This window comes from Pseudorasbora parva, chromosome 7 (genome assembly GCF_024679245.1).
Source record: "Pseudorasbora parva isolate DD20220531a chromosome 7, ASM2467924v1, whole genome shotgun sequence".
In the NCBI taxonomy this organism is placed as follows: Eukaryota; Metazoa; Chordata; class Actinopteri; order Cypriniformes; family Gobionidae; genus Pseudorasbora; species Pseudorasbora parva.
This window is the reverse complement of record NC_090178.1, coordinates 23,506,309-23,519,666: the sequence shown is the minus strand read 5'-3', so window position 1 is coordinate 23,519,666 and position 13,358 is coordinate 23,506,309. Positions and strand designations below refer to the sequence as shown.

The following is a 13,358-nucleotide window of genomic DNA, read 5'->3' as shown; positions in this document are numbered from 1 at the left end:
TTAACATTCAGGTTATTTCAGGTACAATAGTAAGTACAACCAGACCTGACCAGAAATTAATGTAATAGTCAATTTTATTAATAATAATATGGAACTCAAACTGTGAAAACACAGACATCTCATAAACTAATAAATAATACAAAGAAAATTATTTAATGTTTGATATCAGATGTTTATTTCAGTTTGCCAAATGATATTGCAACATGCCAGGATCATGGCCTCAAAAGTCTGTGGGAGCTTAGTTGGAGTTCATGGTGTTTCTGATCCAGGTAGTGAAGTTGCAGACCTTAGCATAGACACCAGGTTTGTTCCTCTGGGCACAGCCATAACCCCAGGACACAATACCCTGCAGCTGGTTGTTGCACACCACTGGGCCACCTGAGTCACCCTGGGATCCAGAAAAGTTCAAAAAAAGTCAATAATTGCTACAAAAAGTAATTTTATATATATATTTGTTAGCATGACATTAATAGTATAGCAGTGATCTTACCTGGCAGGAGTCCTTGCCTCCCTCCATGAATCCAGCGCAGAACATGTTGGAGGTGATCTGACCAGGGTAGGCATTTCTGCAGGTGGTGTCACTCAAGATAGGAGCCCACAGGCACATCAGACGACTGGGGTAGTTGCCTAAAAAAACATCAAGTTATTTTAAGATGACCTAATGATTTATGCATGAAGTATTTTTCCATATTATTCAGTGGCACGCACTTCCACTGGCGCTCATGTTTCCCCATCCAGAGATCAGGCAGTTGGTACCAGATGAAGCACAGCTTGAAGGCAGAGCAATGGTCTGAACGTAGCTGTTCAGAGAGGCAGCCTTGCTCAGCTTGATCAGCATGACGTCATTGTCCAGAGTATTGCTGTTGTAACTGGGGTGTCTGATGACCTTAGTAGAGTCAATGAACTGCTCGGTGCCCTCATTTGCATCAATGTTGTGCTCGCCCAGACGCACCTGGACACGTCTGAGAATAGACACAAACAAGTGAGAACATAAATATTCAATGTTAAACTCTTTACATATACACACAAAAAAATTATTGAACATGAGAAAATGCGCTTAGTTTTTGTTGAATGAAATTGAAGTGATTTCTTTTATGATGTGTCACTTATGTAGGCCCTACCTCTCTTTTAGGCAGAAGCGGACAGTAGTGGAGTATTTTTCCTTTCTACTCAAGTACATTTCTCAAGTATGTTTTTCTTTTGGAAAACTTTTACTTTAATACTTTCCAAAGCATAATATATAATGTAATACTTTTTACTGCACTACATTTCATAAATAAAAGTTGTTGTTTTCCAAAGAAGAGCACTGTTTGGAATAATCTTACGAATATCTATTGATCTAAAATGACTTCTGACCTGTAATCTTGCCAGAATCATAATCATATTTGTTCATCAGCCAGAGTAGAACTGCCACCCCGACTGAACTTGGTTTCTCCCAAGGTTTTCTTCTCCATTCTGGCCCTGAAGGAGTTTTGGTTTCTTGCCACCATCGCCTTTGGCTTTTTCCTTGGTCAGTTGGGGACACTTAAATTTCAACTATATTACCGATCTGCCTGCATTGACACTATATGATAATTGAAATTAGCTGGATTACATTACTGTTTTCTCCAGAGCGGCTGTACAGCCGGATCAAATTCTGTTGCATTATCTTCCTGATTACACTGTGGAGGTGCATTCAAACAATTGGCACTGAAAAAGGCGCTATATAAATAAAGGTGACTTGACTTGAAGTACAATACTTGAAAAATAAAATTACTTGGAAAGTAAAAATATTTCACTACTGTCCACCTCTGCTAAGGAAATATTTATTTTTGAAAAGGAATTTCTGTATAGATTCATATGGTAGAATTTTGACTAGAGTAATGCAGTCAGACATTTCCCAGTAATGGATAATATTGTCCCATTCAAAAGTTTGGGGTTAGTGAGATGTTCTTGAAAGAAGTATCTTAAGCTCACTAAGGTTGCATTTATTTGATCCAAAATAAAAAACAGTACTACTGTAAAATATTATTACAGTTTAAAACAGTTTTCCATTTCAATATATTTTAAAATATAATTTATATTAGTGTCACATGGTCCTTCAGAAAATATTGTAATATGCTGATTTGGTGCTCAAGAAACATGTATTATTATTATTGATATTATTATCAATTTTAAAACAATTTAAAACCTTTTTAAAAGAAGAGAATTTACTTAAAATATAAATATTTTGTAACATTATCAAAGTCTTTACTGTCACTTTTGATCAATTTAATGCATACTTGCTGAATAAAAGTATTAATTTATTTTAGACTTTTGAACAGCATAGCAAGTGTGATTTTTCCATTACGCTTTTTATTTAATTGCTTTCAGTGAAATTTAAAAAGTAAAAAAAAAAAATTATAAGGCACAAAATAATTAATAAAAAAGCTCAATTGTTAGAACTCCCTACACAATATATTAGAAATAACAATAAAAATCTTAATTCAAAGACAAAGTATTGCAGTTGGACTTTGGATTCAAGTCTTAAAGTTACTAAGATAATTTGACAAATTTTCCATGTGACAAGCTCCAGTCTGGTCTCCCCTATATATATTTTATGCACATGACTTTCACTTACGACTTGTAGCAGTGAGCAGCAGACACAACCCAGAGGTTGCTGATCAGAGAGCCGCCACAAAAGTGGTAGCCACTGTTCAGGGAAACCTGGTACTGAACACCATTCTTAGTGCACTCAAATCCGCCGACGATCTTGTCATCATCATCATTTAGAGGAGCGGCATCTGGGAAAACAAGGTTTTATTGTTACAAACATTTTACCAAAACTAATGAACATTCAAATAAAATAAATGAATCCATTGCAATAAATGAAAACATTTTTTTTTTACATTATGTGTTTCCGTTTAGAAAACCCTAAATAAATCGCTATTAATTCCAATCTCAATTTCCATGCCCTTTTACTTACAAGCCACAGCGAACAGAGCCAGAAGAATGAGAGCCTTCATGTTGAGACTTCTGAGTGGTGTTCTCATGCTTTTTGGACCCACCTTTTATACTCTGTCTACTCCACAGCTCAAGATAATTTCCAAGGACATACATACATTTTGGTTCATTATGTAAGCCTTAAATAGCAACCAGTGTGTGTGACTCCAACATGTGCAGATTCCCTTTCTAACACACATTATTGCAAAACACTTTTTGTATGGTTATAAACACTATTCACAAATCTCGATTAATTGATATTTCTATTGAATTATTTTCAGTGGTTATTTAAAAGGGTAATGAGTTTGTCACATTTGTCAAGAGTTATACATGCTACTTTAAGAAAAAGAACATTTTTACTGATGAGCAAAGAAAAAAAACATGCATACATATAATAATTTTATATTATTATAGCCTATAGGCCTATATATAAATCAATCATAACTTTTTATTTGACAGTCAAGTTGTTATATTATTTATCTTTGGAAACCAACATACAAAACCAAGGGTTTAAAATTGCCCATGTTGTAATGTTAAATATAATGATAGATGTTATTTAACATATCTTAATGTTACGTTTTTTCATTTGCTAAATTGAAATACATTACATTGCATTGCATAGTGCAATTGTCTGCAAACAATGATTCGTGTTACTGTCTGTGATGTTTCACTTACAGAGAACTCTTTTATTATTTATTTAATCTTTTTTTAAAATGTGAAATCTGTCAAATCTTATTAAACATCTGTGAAATCTGTCAAATCTTATTAAACATCTGTAAAATCTCTCTGTCTCAGTGGACAACACACAGACTTTATTTAAGACTGCAGTGGAAAAATTAACATTTAATTAAAAATGGGCACTGATTACTTTCCCCTTGTAACTATATTATTTTCTATAACAATATAAAAAAAAAAAAAAGCTGAAATCTTGTCTGATGGTAATTTTGTTTTCCGAAATATTACAACATTTGTACAAACCAGTGACTTTAAATAAACATGACATGGGAAAAGTTCAACTGAATCAACACATTGGCTTCTAAACCATTCAAGGTGTTTGTCACCAGAAATTCTTATCTGGTATCAAAGAATTTTGAGATATTTAATCATAGATTTTACACTCCTATTGATTGTAAGACAGTTTTATTTATTTTATTTTTTATTTAACAGGCACAATACATGATAATTTTATTGCAAAATTGTGAACAGCAGATAGCGAATAGCTCAGACTATAAGAAATCTAAGCTTTTTTTTAATCCTTTTATGCATGGTGTCATCAAAAAACATTTTTTTAAACATGGCTGGTTTTACAGCCAATCCAAATGACCTCTCCCTCTATCATAAATCTATGACCATATTTTGTGTGTGTGTGTGTGTGTGTGTGTGTGTGTGTGTGTGTGTGTGTGTGTGTGTGTGTGTGTGTGTGTGTGTGTGTGTTGTACATTTAAATATATATATTGTTGTTGTTACAGAAAAAGTTATCATGATGCTAGGTGAAACTTGGGCTGATTTTTGACTCCATTGGTAATTTCAGGGAAGTCACATATAAATCATTAGCTTTTGTGGGAGAGTACAGATGGCAAATGAAGGCTATCAAGGATTAAAAAATATATTATCTGATTAAATAGATGTATTTTTGTATTATTATTGTTGTTGTTTTATATATGTTATTGACTGCCTGTTATTATAATGAGTAAAAAATAAAAATAAAAAATTCTTCTTTTACTCATTAGGTTACATCAATATCACTTTTAGGAAACCAGGCTAGCTGTCACATGGGACATTGCCACAGGAGGAGATATCCTATCTGTGACTACAAGGTTTTGAGTCAAAAGTCCATTTGCATAGGTCAGCTAGTGTCAGCTAGCAGTATAGTATAATTAAGATAGATTTTAGCCAAAAAAATAGCCTATCATCAAATATGTTCAATGGAGCACTCCGGTGAAAGCAAGTGACAATAATATGGGCTATCCAGGCCATTGCATGTTAGGCTACTCTTCTACCATGTGCTGGGAACAGTATTCAGCAATTTTTCCTTTTTCATCTATATTACTCAAATCGAGTGCAGCTGCTTGCATTTTTCTCCTGTTTCTCATCTAGACAGCAAAAAGCTGCTACTTTTATTTCCACTATTAGCCTATTATAATATAATTTAGCCTAACTTATATAGTAACTACTATATATAGTATATACACATATAAAAAGTCTATAACTGACTTTGTTTAAATATACTTTCTCCGTTTTAATGTATAAAATATTTGTTTCAGAGTTTCAGATAAAGCTACACGATAAGCTTTGTGTGATGTCATATTCCTGCGACGACTGAGCTCTGTGTACATTTAGGATTCTAAGAGGTTAGCTTTGCATCTATGCACTTTAATCGGTTTAGCATTATGTTTTAAACTCTCTGGCCATTTATTACAATCCGACGGTGTGAGTAAGGATTACCCCCAAAAAACTAAATCTGTCTCGTAATGCGGCACGTCGCAAATATGACTTTTCCACGAAAGGCTGTATTTGCTTGAGAAGAGCTAGTGGCGGCTAACGTAATTTATGCGGAATGCGCATCCATTGCGGATGTGGTGCAGAATATATGCGCATTGCTGCGACACAGGTAATTTTGGGCTTTACATTTAAGATATTCCCTTAATTAAACAATTAGTTAAATGTGAATCCAACTATATTATCCATGCATTCTTTGTTTTGTTTTTCTCGCCCGCTCCTCTGTAGCCTCGGACTTTTCCTCGTCTTTGCCAGATTGTTGTCCATTAGGAGAGCTCTCAGATACGTGCATGTAATTCATTATACAAATACATAATGTCAAACATAACAGAATATCTGAAGAAAATCTCCGATTTTCGCTTTTGGACGAAAGCCACAGGTTTTTGTTTTAGAGATACAATATCCAGAGAACAAAATTACGCAATAATTGCGCAGAAATAGTGTGAATGCAAAATTTCTTTATAAAATGATACGTTAACCTATTGCCGTCCCGTAGCTAGTATCTATTTTCTGTAGTTGTGTATTACTGAGCCCATTATTAAGGCTGCCCTTGTTAGACATTACAATGAAGCAATGAATGCCTTGCCATGGAAGAGCATGGTGGCTTTTTACCCTCCTTCTAAATGGCACGCTGTCCACCAGTCAAATTGGTGTGTCTGTAATACACAACATATCCATGACTGAATACTACGAGGAGGGAGGGTTGCTGTATGAGCACTCACCTCCCATGCACATCAAAGTGGAGTCTCCAGAGGGTCCCTTTGGAGGCGGGGTCTCAGAGGATGGTTTCCCCAGGGAAGATGACGACTCAGAGGCCAGTTGTGACCATCAAAATGGTGGGTTGCCTAGCAGCCTACCATTTAATGTTGTGGTTGTGCATCCCAACATAGTCGCACCTGGAATGTCTTCAGATGAACTCATCCCAATCGATCAAAGTAAGTCCTTAGTTTGGTAGGAAATGTTTAATAATATTTTGTAATATATAATATTACTCATATAATTAGAGTAATATTTAAAGGTGCACTCTGTAATTTCCCCCCTCATTGTTTTACAAATATATAGAAATGAATAATACATTTAACAAACGTTCAAAATGATTTACACTTACGTAATATAAAACGGGTATAAAGCAACTCTACAGAAAACAGTGATGTCATCGTCCAGCTCGGTTCAGTTCTCATCTGTTTGTGCGAGTTTAGTCAAACAAATAATATTGTTGAATATTAAGTGTCCCCAACAAAGCAAGACAGAGGCAAGAGTGGCAGGAAACCAAACTCCACCAGGTGACTAAATTGAGAAGAAAAAGCTTGGGTTGAAACCAGGTTCAGTCAGGGGGCCAACGAATGAACACGGTGTGATTTATTTCCAGGCTGCATCACAAGTCAGAAAACAGATTGTGGATTGGTATAATTCAAAGTATTTTATTCTACTTTAAGCTCAGAGGACTGTTGCATGAGGCTAGCTGAACAAACTCGGAGTTTCAAGAGTTGATAAATCCAAACTGGTTTAGATCAAGTTCAACTCTTTCTCAAAGCTGGGTATAAACTTTCTCTGTCAACTCAGGTTTAATCCAGAGTTTGCGATCAATTCTAAAGCGCATGCACCTGAAAGTGTGACGCGCGGCAAACAGCCAATCACTGTGTCCATTTAACTTACTTCTCTTCTGAAGATTTGAGAGATCGTTTTGAAAACTATTATGAAATTAAATGTGTTTACAAGGCAGGAATAAACACTGCTGCTGAGGCGAGAGTATGGGAAGGCAGCTGAAAGAATATCTGACAATATCAACGCATGATGTGAATCAAAGAAATATGCCTAATTATTATAGGTTCACAAAGAACTCAAATGAATACACAGTGTTTAAAATAATTATGAATGCATGTATTATATTTATATTACTACAGTGCCTTGTGAAAGTATTCGGCCCCCTTGAACTTTGCAACCTTTTGCCACATTTCAGGCTTCAAACATAATGATATAAAATTGTAATTTTTTGTGAAGAATTAACAAGTGGGACACAATCATGAAGTGGAATGAAATTTATTGGTAATTTCAAACTTTTTTAACAAATCAAAAACTGAAAAATTGGGCGTGCAAAATGATTCGGCCCCCTTAAGTTAATACTTTGTAGCACCACCTTTTGCTGCGATGACAGCTGTAAGTCGCTTGGGGTATGTCTCTATCAGTTTTGCACATCGAGAGACTGAAATTTTTGCCCATTCCTCCTTGCAGAACAGCTCGAGCTCAGTGAGGTTGGATGGAGAGCGTTTGTGAACAGCAGTTCTTTCCACAGATTTTCGATTGGATTCAGGTCTGGACTTTGACGTGGCCATTTTAACACATGGATATGTTTATTTTTGAACCATTCCATTGTAGATTTTGCTTTATGTTTTGGATCATTGTCTTGTTGGAAGACAAATCTCCGTCCCAGTCTCAGGTCTTTTGCAGACTCCATCAGGTTTTCTTCCAGAATGGTCCTGTATTTGGCTCCATCCATCTTCCCATCAATTTTAACCATCTTCCTTGTCCCTGCTAAAGAAAAGCAGGCCCCAACCATGATGCTGCCCACCATGTTTGACAGTGGGGATGGTGTGGTCAGGGTGATGAGCTGTGTTGCTTTTACGCTAAAACATAACGTTTTGTATTGTGGCCAAAAAGTTCAATTTTGGTTTCATCTGACCAGAGCACCTCCTTCCACATGTTTGGTGTGTCTCCCAGATGGCTTGTGGCAAACTTTAAACGACACTTTTTTTTTGGATATCTTTAAGAAATGGCTTTCTTCTTTCCACTCTTCCATAAAGGGCAGATTTGTGCAGTATACGACTGATTGTTGTCCTATGGACAGAGTCTCCCACCTCAGCTGTAGATCTCTGCAGTTCATCCAGAGTGATCATGGGTCTCTTGGCTGCATCTCTGATCAGTCTTCTCCTTGTATGAGCTGAAAGTTTAGAGGGACGGCCAGGTATTGGTATATTTGCAGTGGTCTGATACTCCTTCCATTTCAATATCATCGCTTGCACAGTGCTCCTTGGGATGTTTAAAGCTTGGGAAATATTTTTGTATCCAAATCCATCCAAAACTTCTCCACAACAGTATCTCGGACCTGCCTGGTGTGTTCCTTGTTCTTCATGATGCGCTTTAAACGGACCTCTGAGACAGTACAGTACAGGTGCATTTATACGAAGACTTGATTACACACAGGTGGATTCTATTTATCATCATTAGTCATTTAGGTTAACATTGGATCATTCAGAGATCCTCACTGAACTTCTGGAGAGAGTTTGCTGCACTGATAGTAAAGGGGCTGAATAATTTTGCACGCCCAATTTTTCAGTTTTTCATTTGTTAAAAAAGCTTGAAATATCCAATAAATTTCGTTAAACTTCATGATTGTGTCCCACTTGTTGTTGATTCTTCACAAAAAATTACAATTTTATATCATTATGTTTGAAGCCTGAAATGTGGCAAAAGGTCGCAAAGTTCAAGGGGGCCGAATACTTTCGCAAGGCACTGAATTTGGCTACTTGTCAATTAATATAATTTTTATATGAACATATTATATGAATTCAAAGTGATTATAAGTAATATAATATAAATATAATAAATGATTAGCACCAAAAGATGCACAATTTATTTCAAATGTTTTTTCATTATAAACTGCTTTAATTTTGAACGAGAGATACAGTGGCTTTATTGCATCTTTACTTACAGCTGATTAGTCCAGACAGGGTTTGCGATCTCAAACCCAGAATAAAACCTGCTCCAGAGCAGGTTAGCTGTGTAGTGTCAGTTACCATGGTGATGAACACTGATAAAAACCAATCCGCCTACTTGAGCCCGAAAAAACAGAGTTTGCTCAAACTAATCTCAAATTTACCTTGGTAACAACTGAACCCAACTGCAACTGCAACAGGCCATAGATTCATCACGCCAATATGAAGACGAAGCTGGCCGTTGGGGTCTGTGCCGAGGACTTGTCTGGTTCTCCTGGTGCTGAGGATCTGTGTTGATGGCTGTCATGTCAATGATGCCTTCACAGAGGATTGTCTAGATGATATGGTCTCTGCTGATATTTAGGGCTGTGTATACGGCCCCGATCCGGCTGACTACAGTTAACTCAGGATAAGGATGAGACAGACTAATATTAGTGTAGATGCAATTCTCATGAGGTAACAAGAACATTGGATGTTGTGGGGAGTGCTCCCAGTTCCGGTTGACCTTCTTTATGCAGTGTAAAAATATTTTAACTGATTTTATTGGTAGAAATGTGATAACATGTTATGTGTATTATAGGTCAAATAGATGCATGTTTAATCTACATTAAAACTTACAGAGTGTGTCTGGCTCACGAACGACTGAAGACTGTTCCAGAGTTTGGGTGTTAAAATAGGAAAAGGATCTACCGCCTGCAGTTGATTTTGATATTCTAGGTATTATCAACTGGCCAGAATTTTAAGACCGCAATAGACATCAATGACTTGAATATTTTAAGTGCTCGCTCAAGTACTGAGAACCTCAACAATTTTAGGGCTTTATAAGTGATCACAAGATCTTAAAATGTATGCAATGTTTAATAGGGAGCAAGTTATTGTTATTTTTTTCAGCCTTTTTTTATTTAGTCTCAGTCCTGTGTCAAATGTGCTTTTTTTGGTTTTTATCATATTCAACCTTATCCTGTTTTGTTTTTTTAGTCAAGTTTTAGTCAACTAAATGTCTGAGCATTTTAGTCTTCATCAATAAAAAAAAAACGTTTTTTCTTCTTCACGTTTTCGTCATGTTACATTTATAATGCCGATTATTTTGCTCAGAAATATAATCACATTTAATTTGTTGATTGTTTCATTTGAGAAATGTATTTTTACATTTAATCAGAATTGTTGCACTTTGACCTATAACTACAAATCAAGGCAATGTCAAACCATACGGATGGTTTATTTGACCTCATCTAGTTTAGTGATTTAATATAGGCTATTTATCATAAAGGCCTAATGGAAAAATAAGAAACTTCTATAAAAAATTTAAACAGTGAAATTCCACATTTACTTTGGTTTTCTATTAAAACAACAGCAAAAGACTTTGTATGGTCACACAGAGGTTGCGTAAGTGCAGTTATTCCGCAAACACAATATCAAATTGTAGAGAGATCCATGCTTGGATTTATTAAAGTTCATCACTGAGAAGGTTTGATGGCAGATTTAGTCGCACAAGTGGCTCAAACATTCGAATATACTCTAGGGTTTCTACTGACACAAAGCCATATGCTAATTGCTGAAGTAACCCTAATGGAGATAGCTAAAATTCTGCTTACTTGTTTATTGGTGTTTTCAGATCATCCGCACTCGCGCACGAGAGAATGAACATGGTTTCTAGATTGCAAATTTGAAATAAAACACTGGATTGAATAGAATGAATAACTATGAATACAAAAATGGCATTTTCTAAAAACCTGGCATTTGCATTTATAACTAGATTTTTAAATATTTTAACTTTTTATCACCCCACATATCTTTATCTGCAAAAAGTGTTATCAGTAACAGAAAATCTTTGTGATGCTGCATTCATGCTGGTATGTGTTGATATAAGTCCAAAAATACTGTTATTGATCAGCACAAAAAAATGTACGGAGTGCACCTTTAAATAGAAATACAGAAGCCTTATTTTGTGTTAAAATAAAACTTGCCTTTGAATTAAAGACAGGGGTGTGTCTTCAGCATTAGCCGCAGGAGGCGTAGGAAAAAGGAAGAGCCGCTTTAGCGGGGCAGAGCTGGAGGTGTTGGTATCAGAGGTGACCCGGTGTGAGGGGGAGCTTTTCGGTCCTGCAGGGAGGCTCCGACGCCGAGAAAGAGAGCGAATTTGGGCCGGGATACTTGAGCGTGTCAATGCTGTGTCTAGAGTACCACGGACTCTAAGAGAAGTGAAGAAACGCTGGGATGACCTGAAGAGGCGTAATGGAGGTAGACTGGCTGACGCGAGGCATCGCACCTGCTACCTGCCATCCAGCAGAGGGGCATCCATTATGGGAAGGCAGACTCAAGTCAGTCCTAGGCTCCAGCAGTCTCGTCAAAAGCAGAGCACTAGAGTAAAATCTAGTTTCAGTTGCTTATCAGACACTGATCCAGGTAACATCTTTAGTTTTTGAGTGACCCCATAAATTAGATTTTGTAATAAAGTCTTTAAGCATGGGAATCTTTTTAATGTTTCAGTTACAGTTGGAGATGGTTCTGAAAGAGATGGTTTCGAAAAGGAGGAAGAAGCTGGTGAGCAAGACTGTGATGATGGGGATGATTGTGAGGGTGTGGAGAACAGCATGGAGGATAAACTGGGCTTGGGCCTGGGTCTGGGAATAGTACCACCTCCGACATCAGAACGCTGGCTACCTCCTTCACCCCTTTACAGCGCGCCTTTCCTCAACGGGACCCCTCATACAAGCCCAGAACCATCCTTAGGGACCCACCAGGGCCCACTGGAGCCCCCTCCACCACGCACTTCCTGGCTAGAAGATGAGCTTCGTGGACTGGGAGAAGCAGCCATGCAGCTTGGAGATCGCATGGAGCAGAACCTCCGCGAGTTTGGAGAAGGCTTCAGAAGCGATATGCGAACGCTTGTAGCTTCACAAGAGGCCCTTACAAGCAGCTTGCAGCAGAATAATGTACTTTTGCAACGTCTCTTGGGTCTACTTGAGATGCAGCATCAGCCGCCTCAGCAGCAAATTCCACAACAGCAACTTCAGCAACCTGCACAGCAACAGGAACCTCCACAACAGCAGCCTTATCAGCAACTGTTATTGCCACAGGAACATCCACAGCTAGAGCAGCAAATCCCAGCAACTGTTCCACCTCTGCCACCACCTCCAGATATTTTAGATGGTACTCGGCACACTGAACCACCGACTGACATAAATGGAGAGTCGCAACAACCAAGGCGTGGCAGAACAGTAGACCTCAGACGAAGACGCAGACGTTGATGTTGCTGTGAGATGTGGAAAAATAAACTGTATTGGGTTACAGTAGATGTATTTATTTAAAGCAATGTTTTATAAGGTTAACTAGTTGCAGATTGTGTCATGTCATTGCAGCCATATTTTATGTTATGCCTGTTGCAGATATATAATAAAGTGTACACGAAAAAGCTCAAAGCTATCGAAATTGACTTATGAACTCTTGTTGCTGATAGTAAATTACTGACATTTTATGGATCTGCTTGCTCAAGTTCATATATATAATAAGTTTAGAACAATATTCTCTAGACAGGCCTAACATTTTCAGTATTCATGCTGTGGCATGATAAACTTCTTAATATTTAGTCATTAATGATTAGTCTTTGAGGCACCGCAGATGAGTGCAAAATGGTATTTTAAAGGAATCTATCCAAATGCTGTTTTAAAAGACATTGTAATTGCATAGAGGTTCTCCAGTTCCATGAAGATAAATGCAGTTATCAGAATTACTAATGTAGAGATCTAAGATTGCCAATCTAAGAAGTCACTCTGCATGCAATGCAAGATAGCAAAGCTCAAATATACCTTTTTGCTAACTTTTCACCATGTTAACAAAAAATGTGTACTTTGAAGAAAATGTCTGCCTATGATCAAATTTTAATAAAAGCAATCAATACATTTATCCCCTTGTTCCTATTATCATAATAAATTATATATTAAGTAGCATAAGTGCCTTTAACATTGATGCTAATGCATGTTTATCATGTGATACAGAAGATGCACTGAAAATGATTACAGGAATAAATAATATTAAATCAAATATATATATATATATATATATATATATATATATATATATATATATATATATATATATATATTACTGTTTTCAACAGTGATAGTAATGTTTGGAGAAAAAAAATCAGCTTTGTGATTAGAAGAATAAATTATATATTTCAAA

The 13,358-nt window shown here is 36.7% G+C and overlaps 2 protein-coding genes across 3 annotated transcripts; one reads left to right on the top strand and one right to left on the bottom strand.

Moving 5' to 3' along the window:
* Positions 1-148: 148 nt before the first annotated feature.
* prss1 (serine protease 1) lies at positions 149-3,044 on the bottom strand. The gene is made up of 5 exons (XM_067448701.1): positions 2,945-3,044; positions 2,600-2,762; positions 709-962; positions 491-627; positions 149-388 (listed from the first exon to the last, which is right to left on the bottom strand). Exons 1-5 carry the CDS (start codon positions 3,009-3,011, stop codon positions 239-241), a joined length of 771 nt encoding a protein of 256 aa, XP_067304802.1. The 5' UTR covers positions 3,012-3,044; the 3' UTR covers positions 149-238.
* A 2,237-nt stretch (positions 3,045-5,281) lies between these two features.
* si:ch211-261d7.3 (myb-related transcription factor, partner of profilin) lies at positions 5,282-13,079 on the top strand. Of its 2 annotated transcripts, XM_067448699.1 has the most exons (4): positions 5,282-5,572; positions 5,689-6,395; positions 11,154-11,579; positions 11,664-13,079. In XM_067448699.1, the coding sequence occupies exons 2-4, from the start codon at positions 6,038-6,040 to the stop codon at positions 12,422-12,424; spliced, it is 1,545 nt and encodes a 514-aa protein (XP_067304800.1). In that variant the 5' UTR covers positions 5,282-5,572; positions 5,689-6,037; the 3' UTR covers positions 12,425-13,079. The 2 variants fall into 2 exon arrangements, with proteins under 2 accessions (XP_067304800.1, XP_067304801.1); XM_067448700.1 differs by having other exon boundaries at positions 5,282-6,395; positions 11,172-11,579.
* The last annotated feature ends 279 nt before the right edge of the window (positions 13,080-13,358 follow it).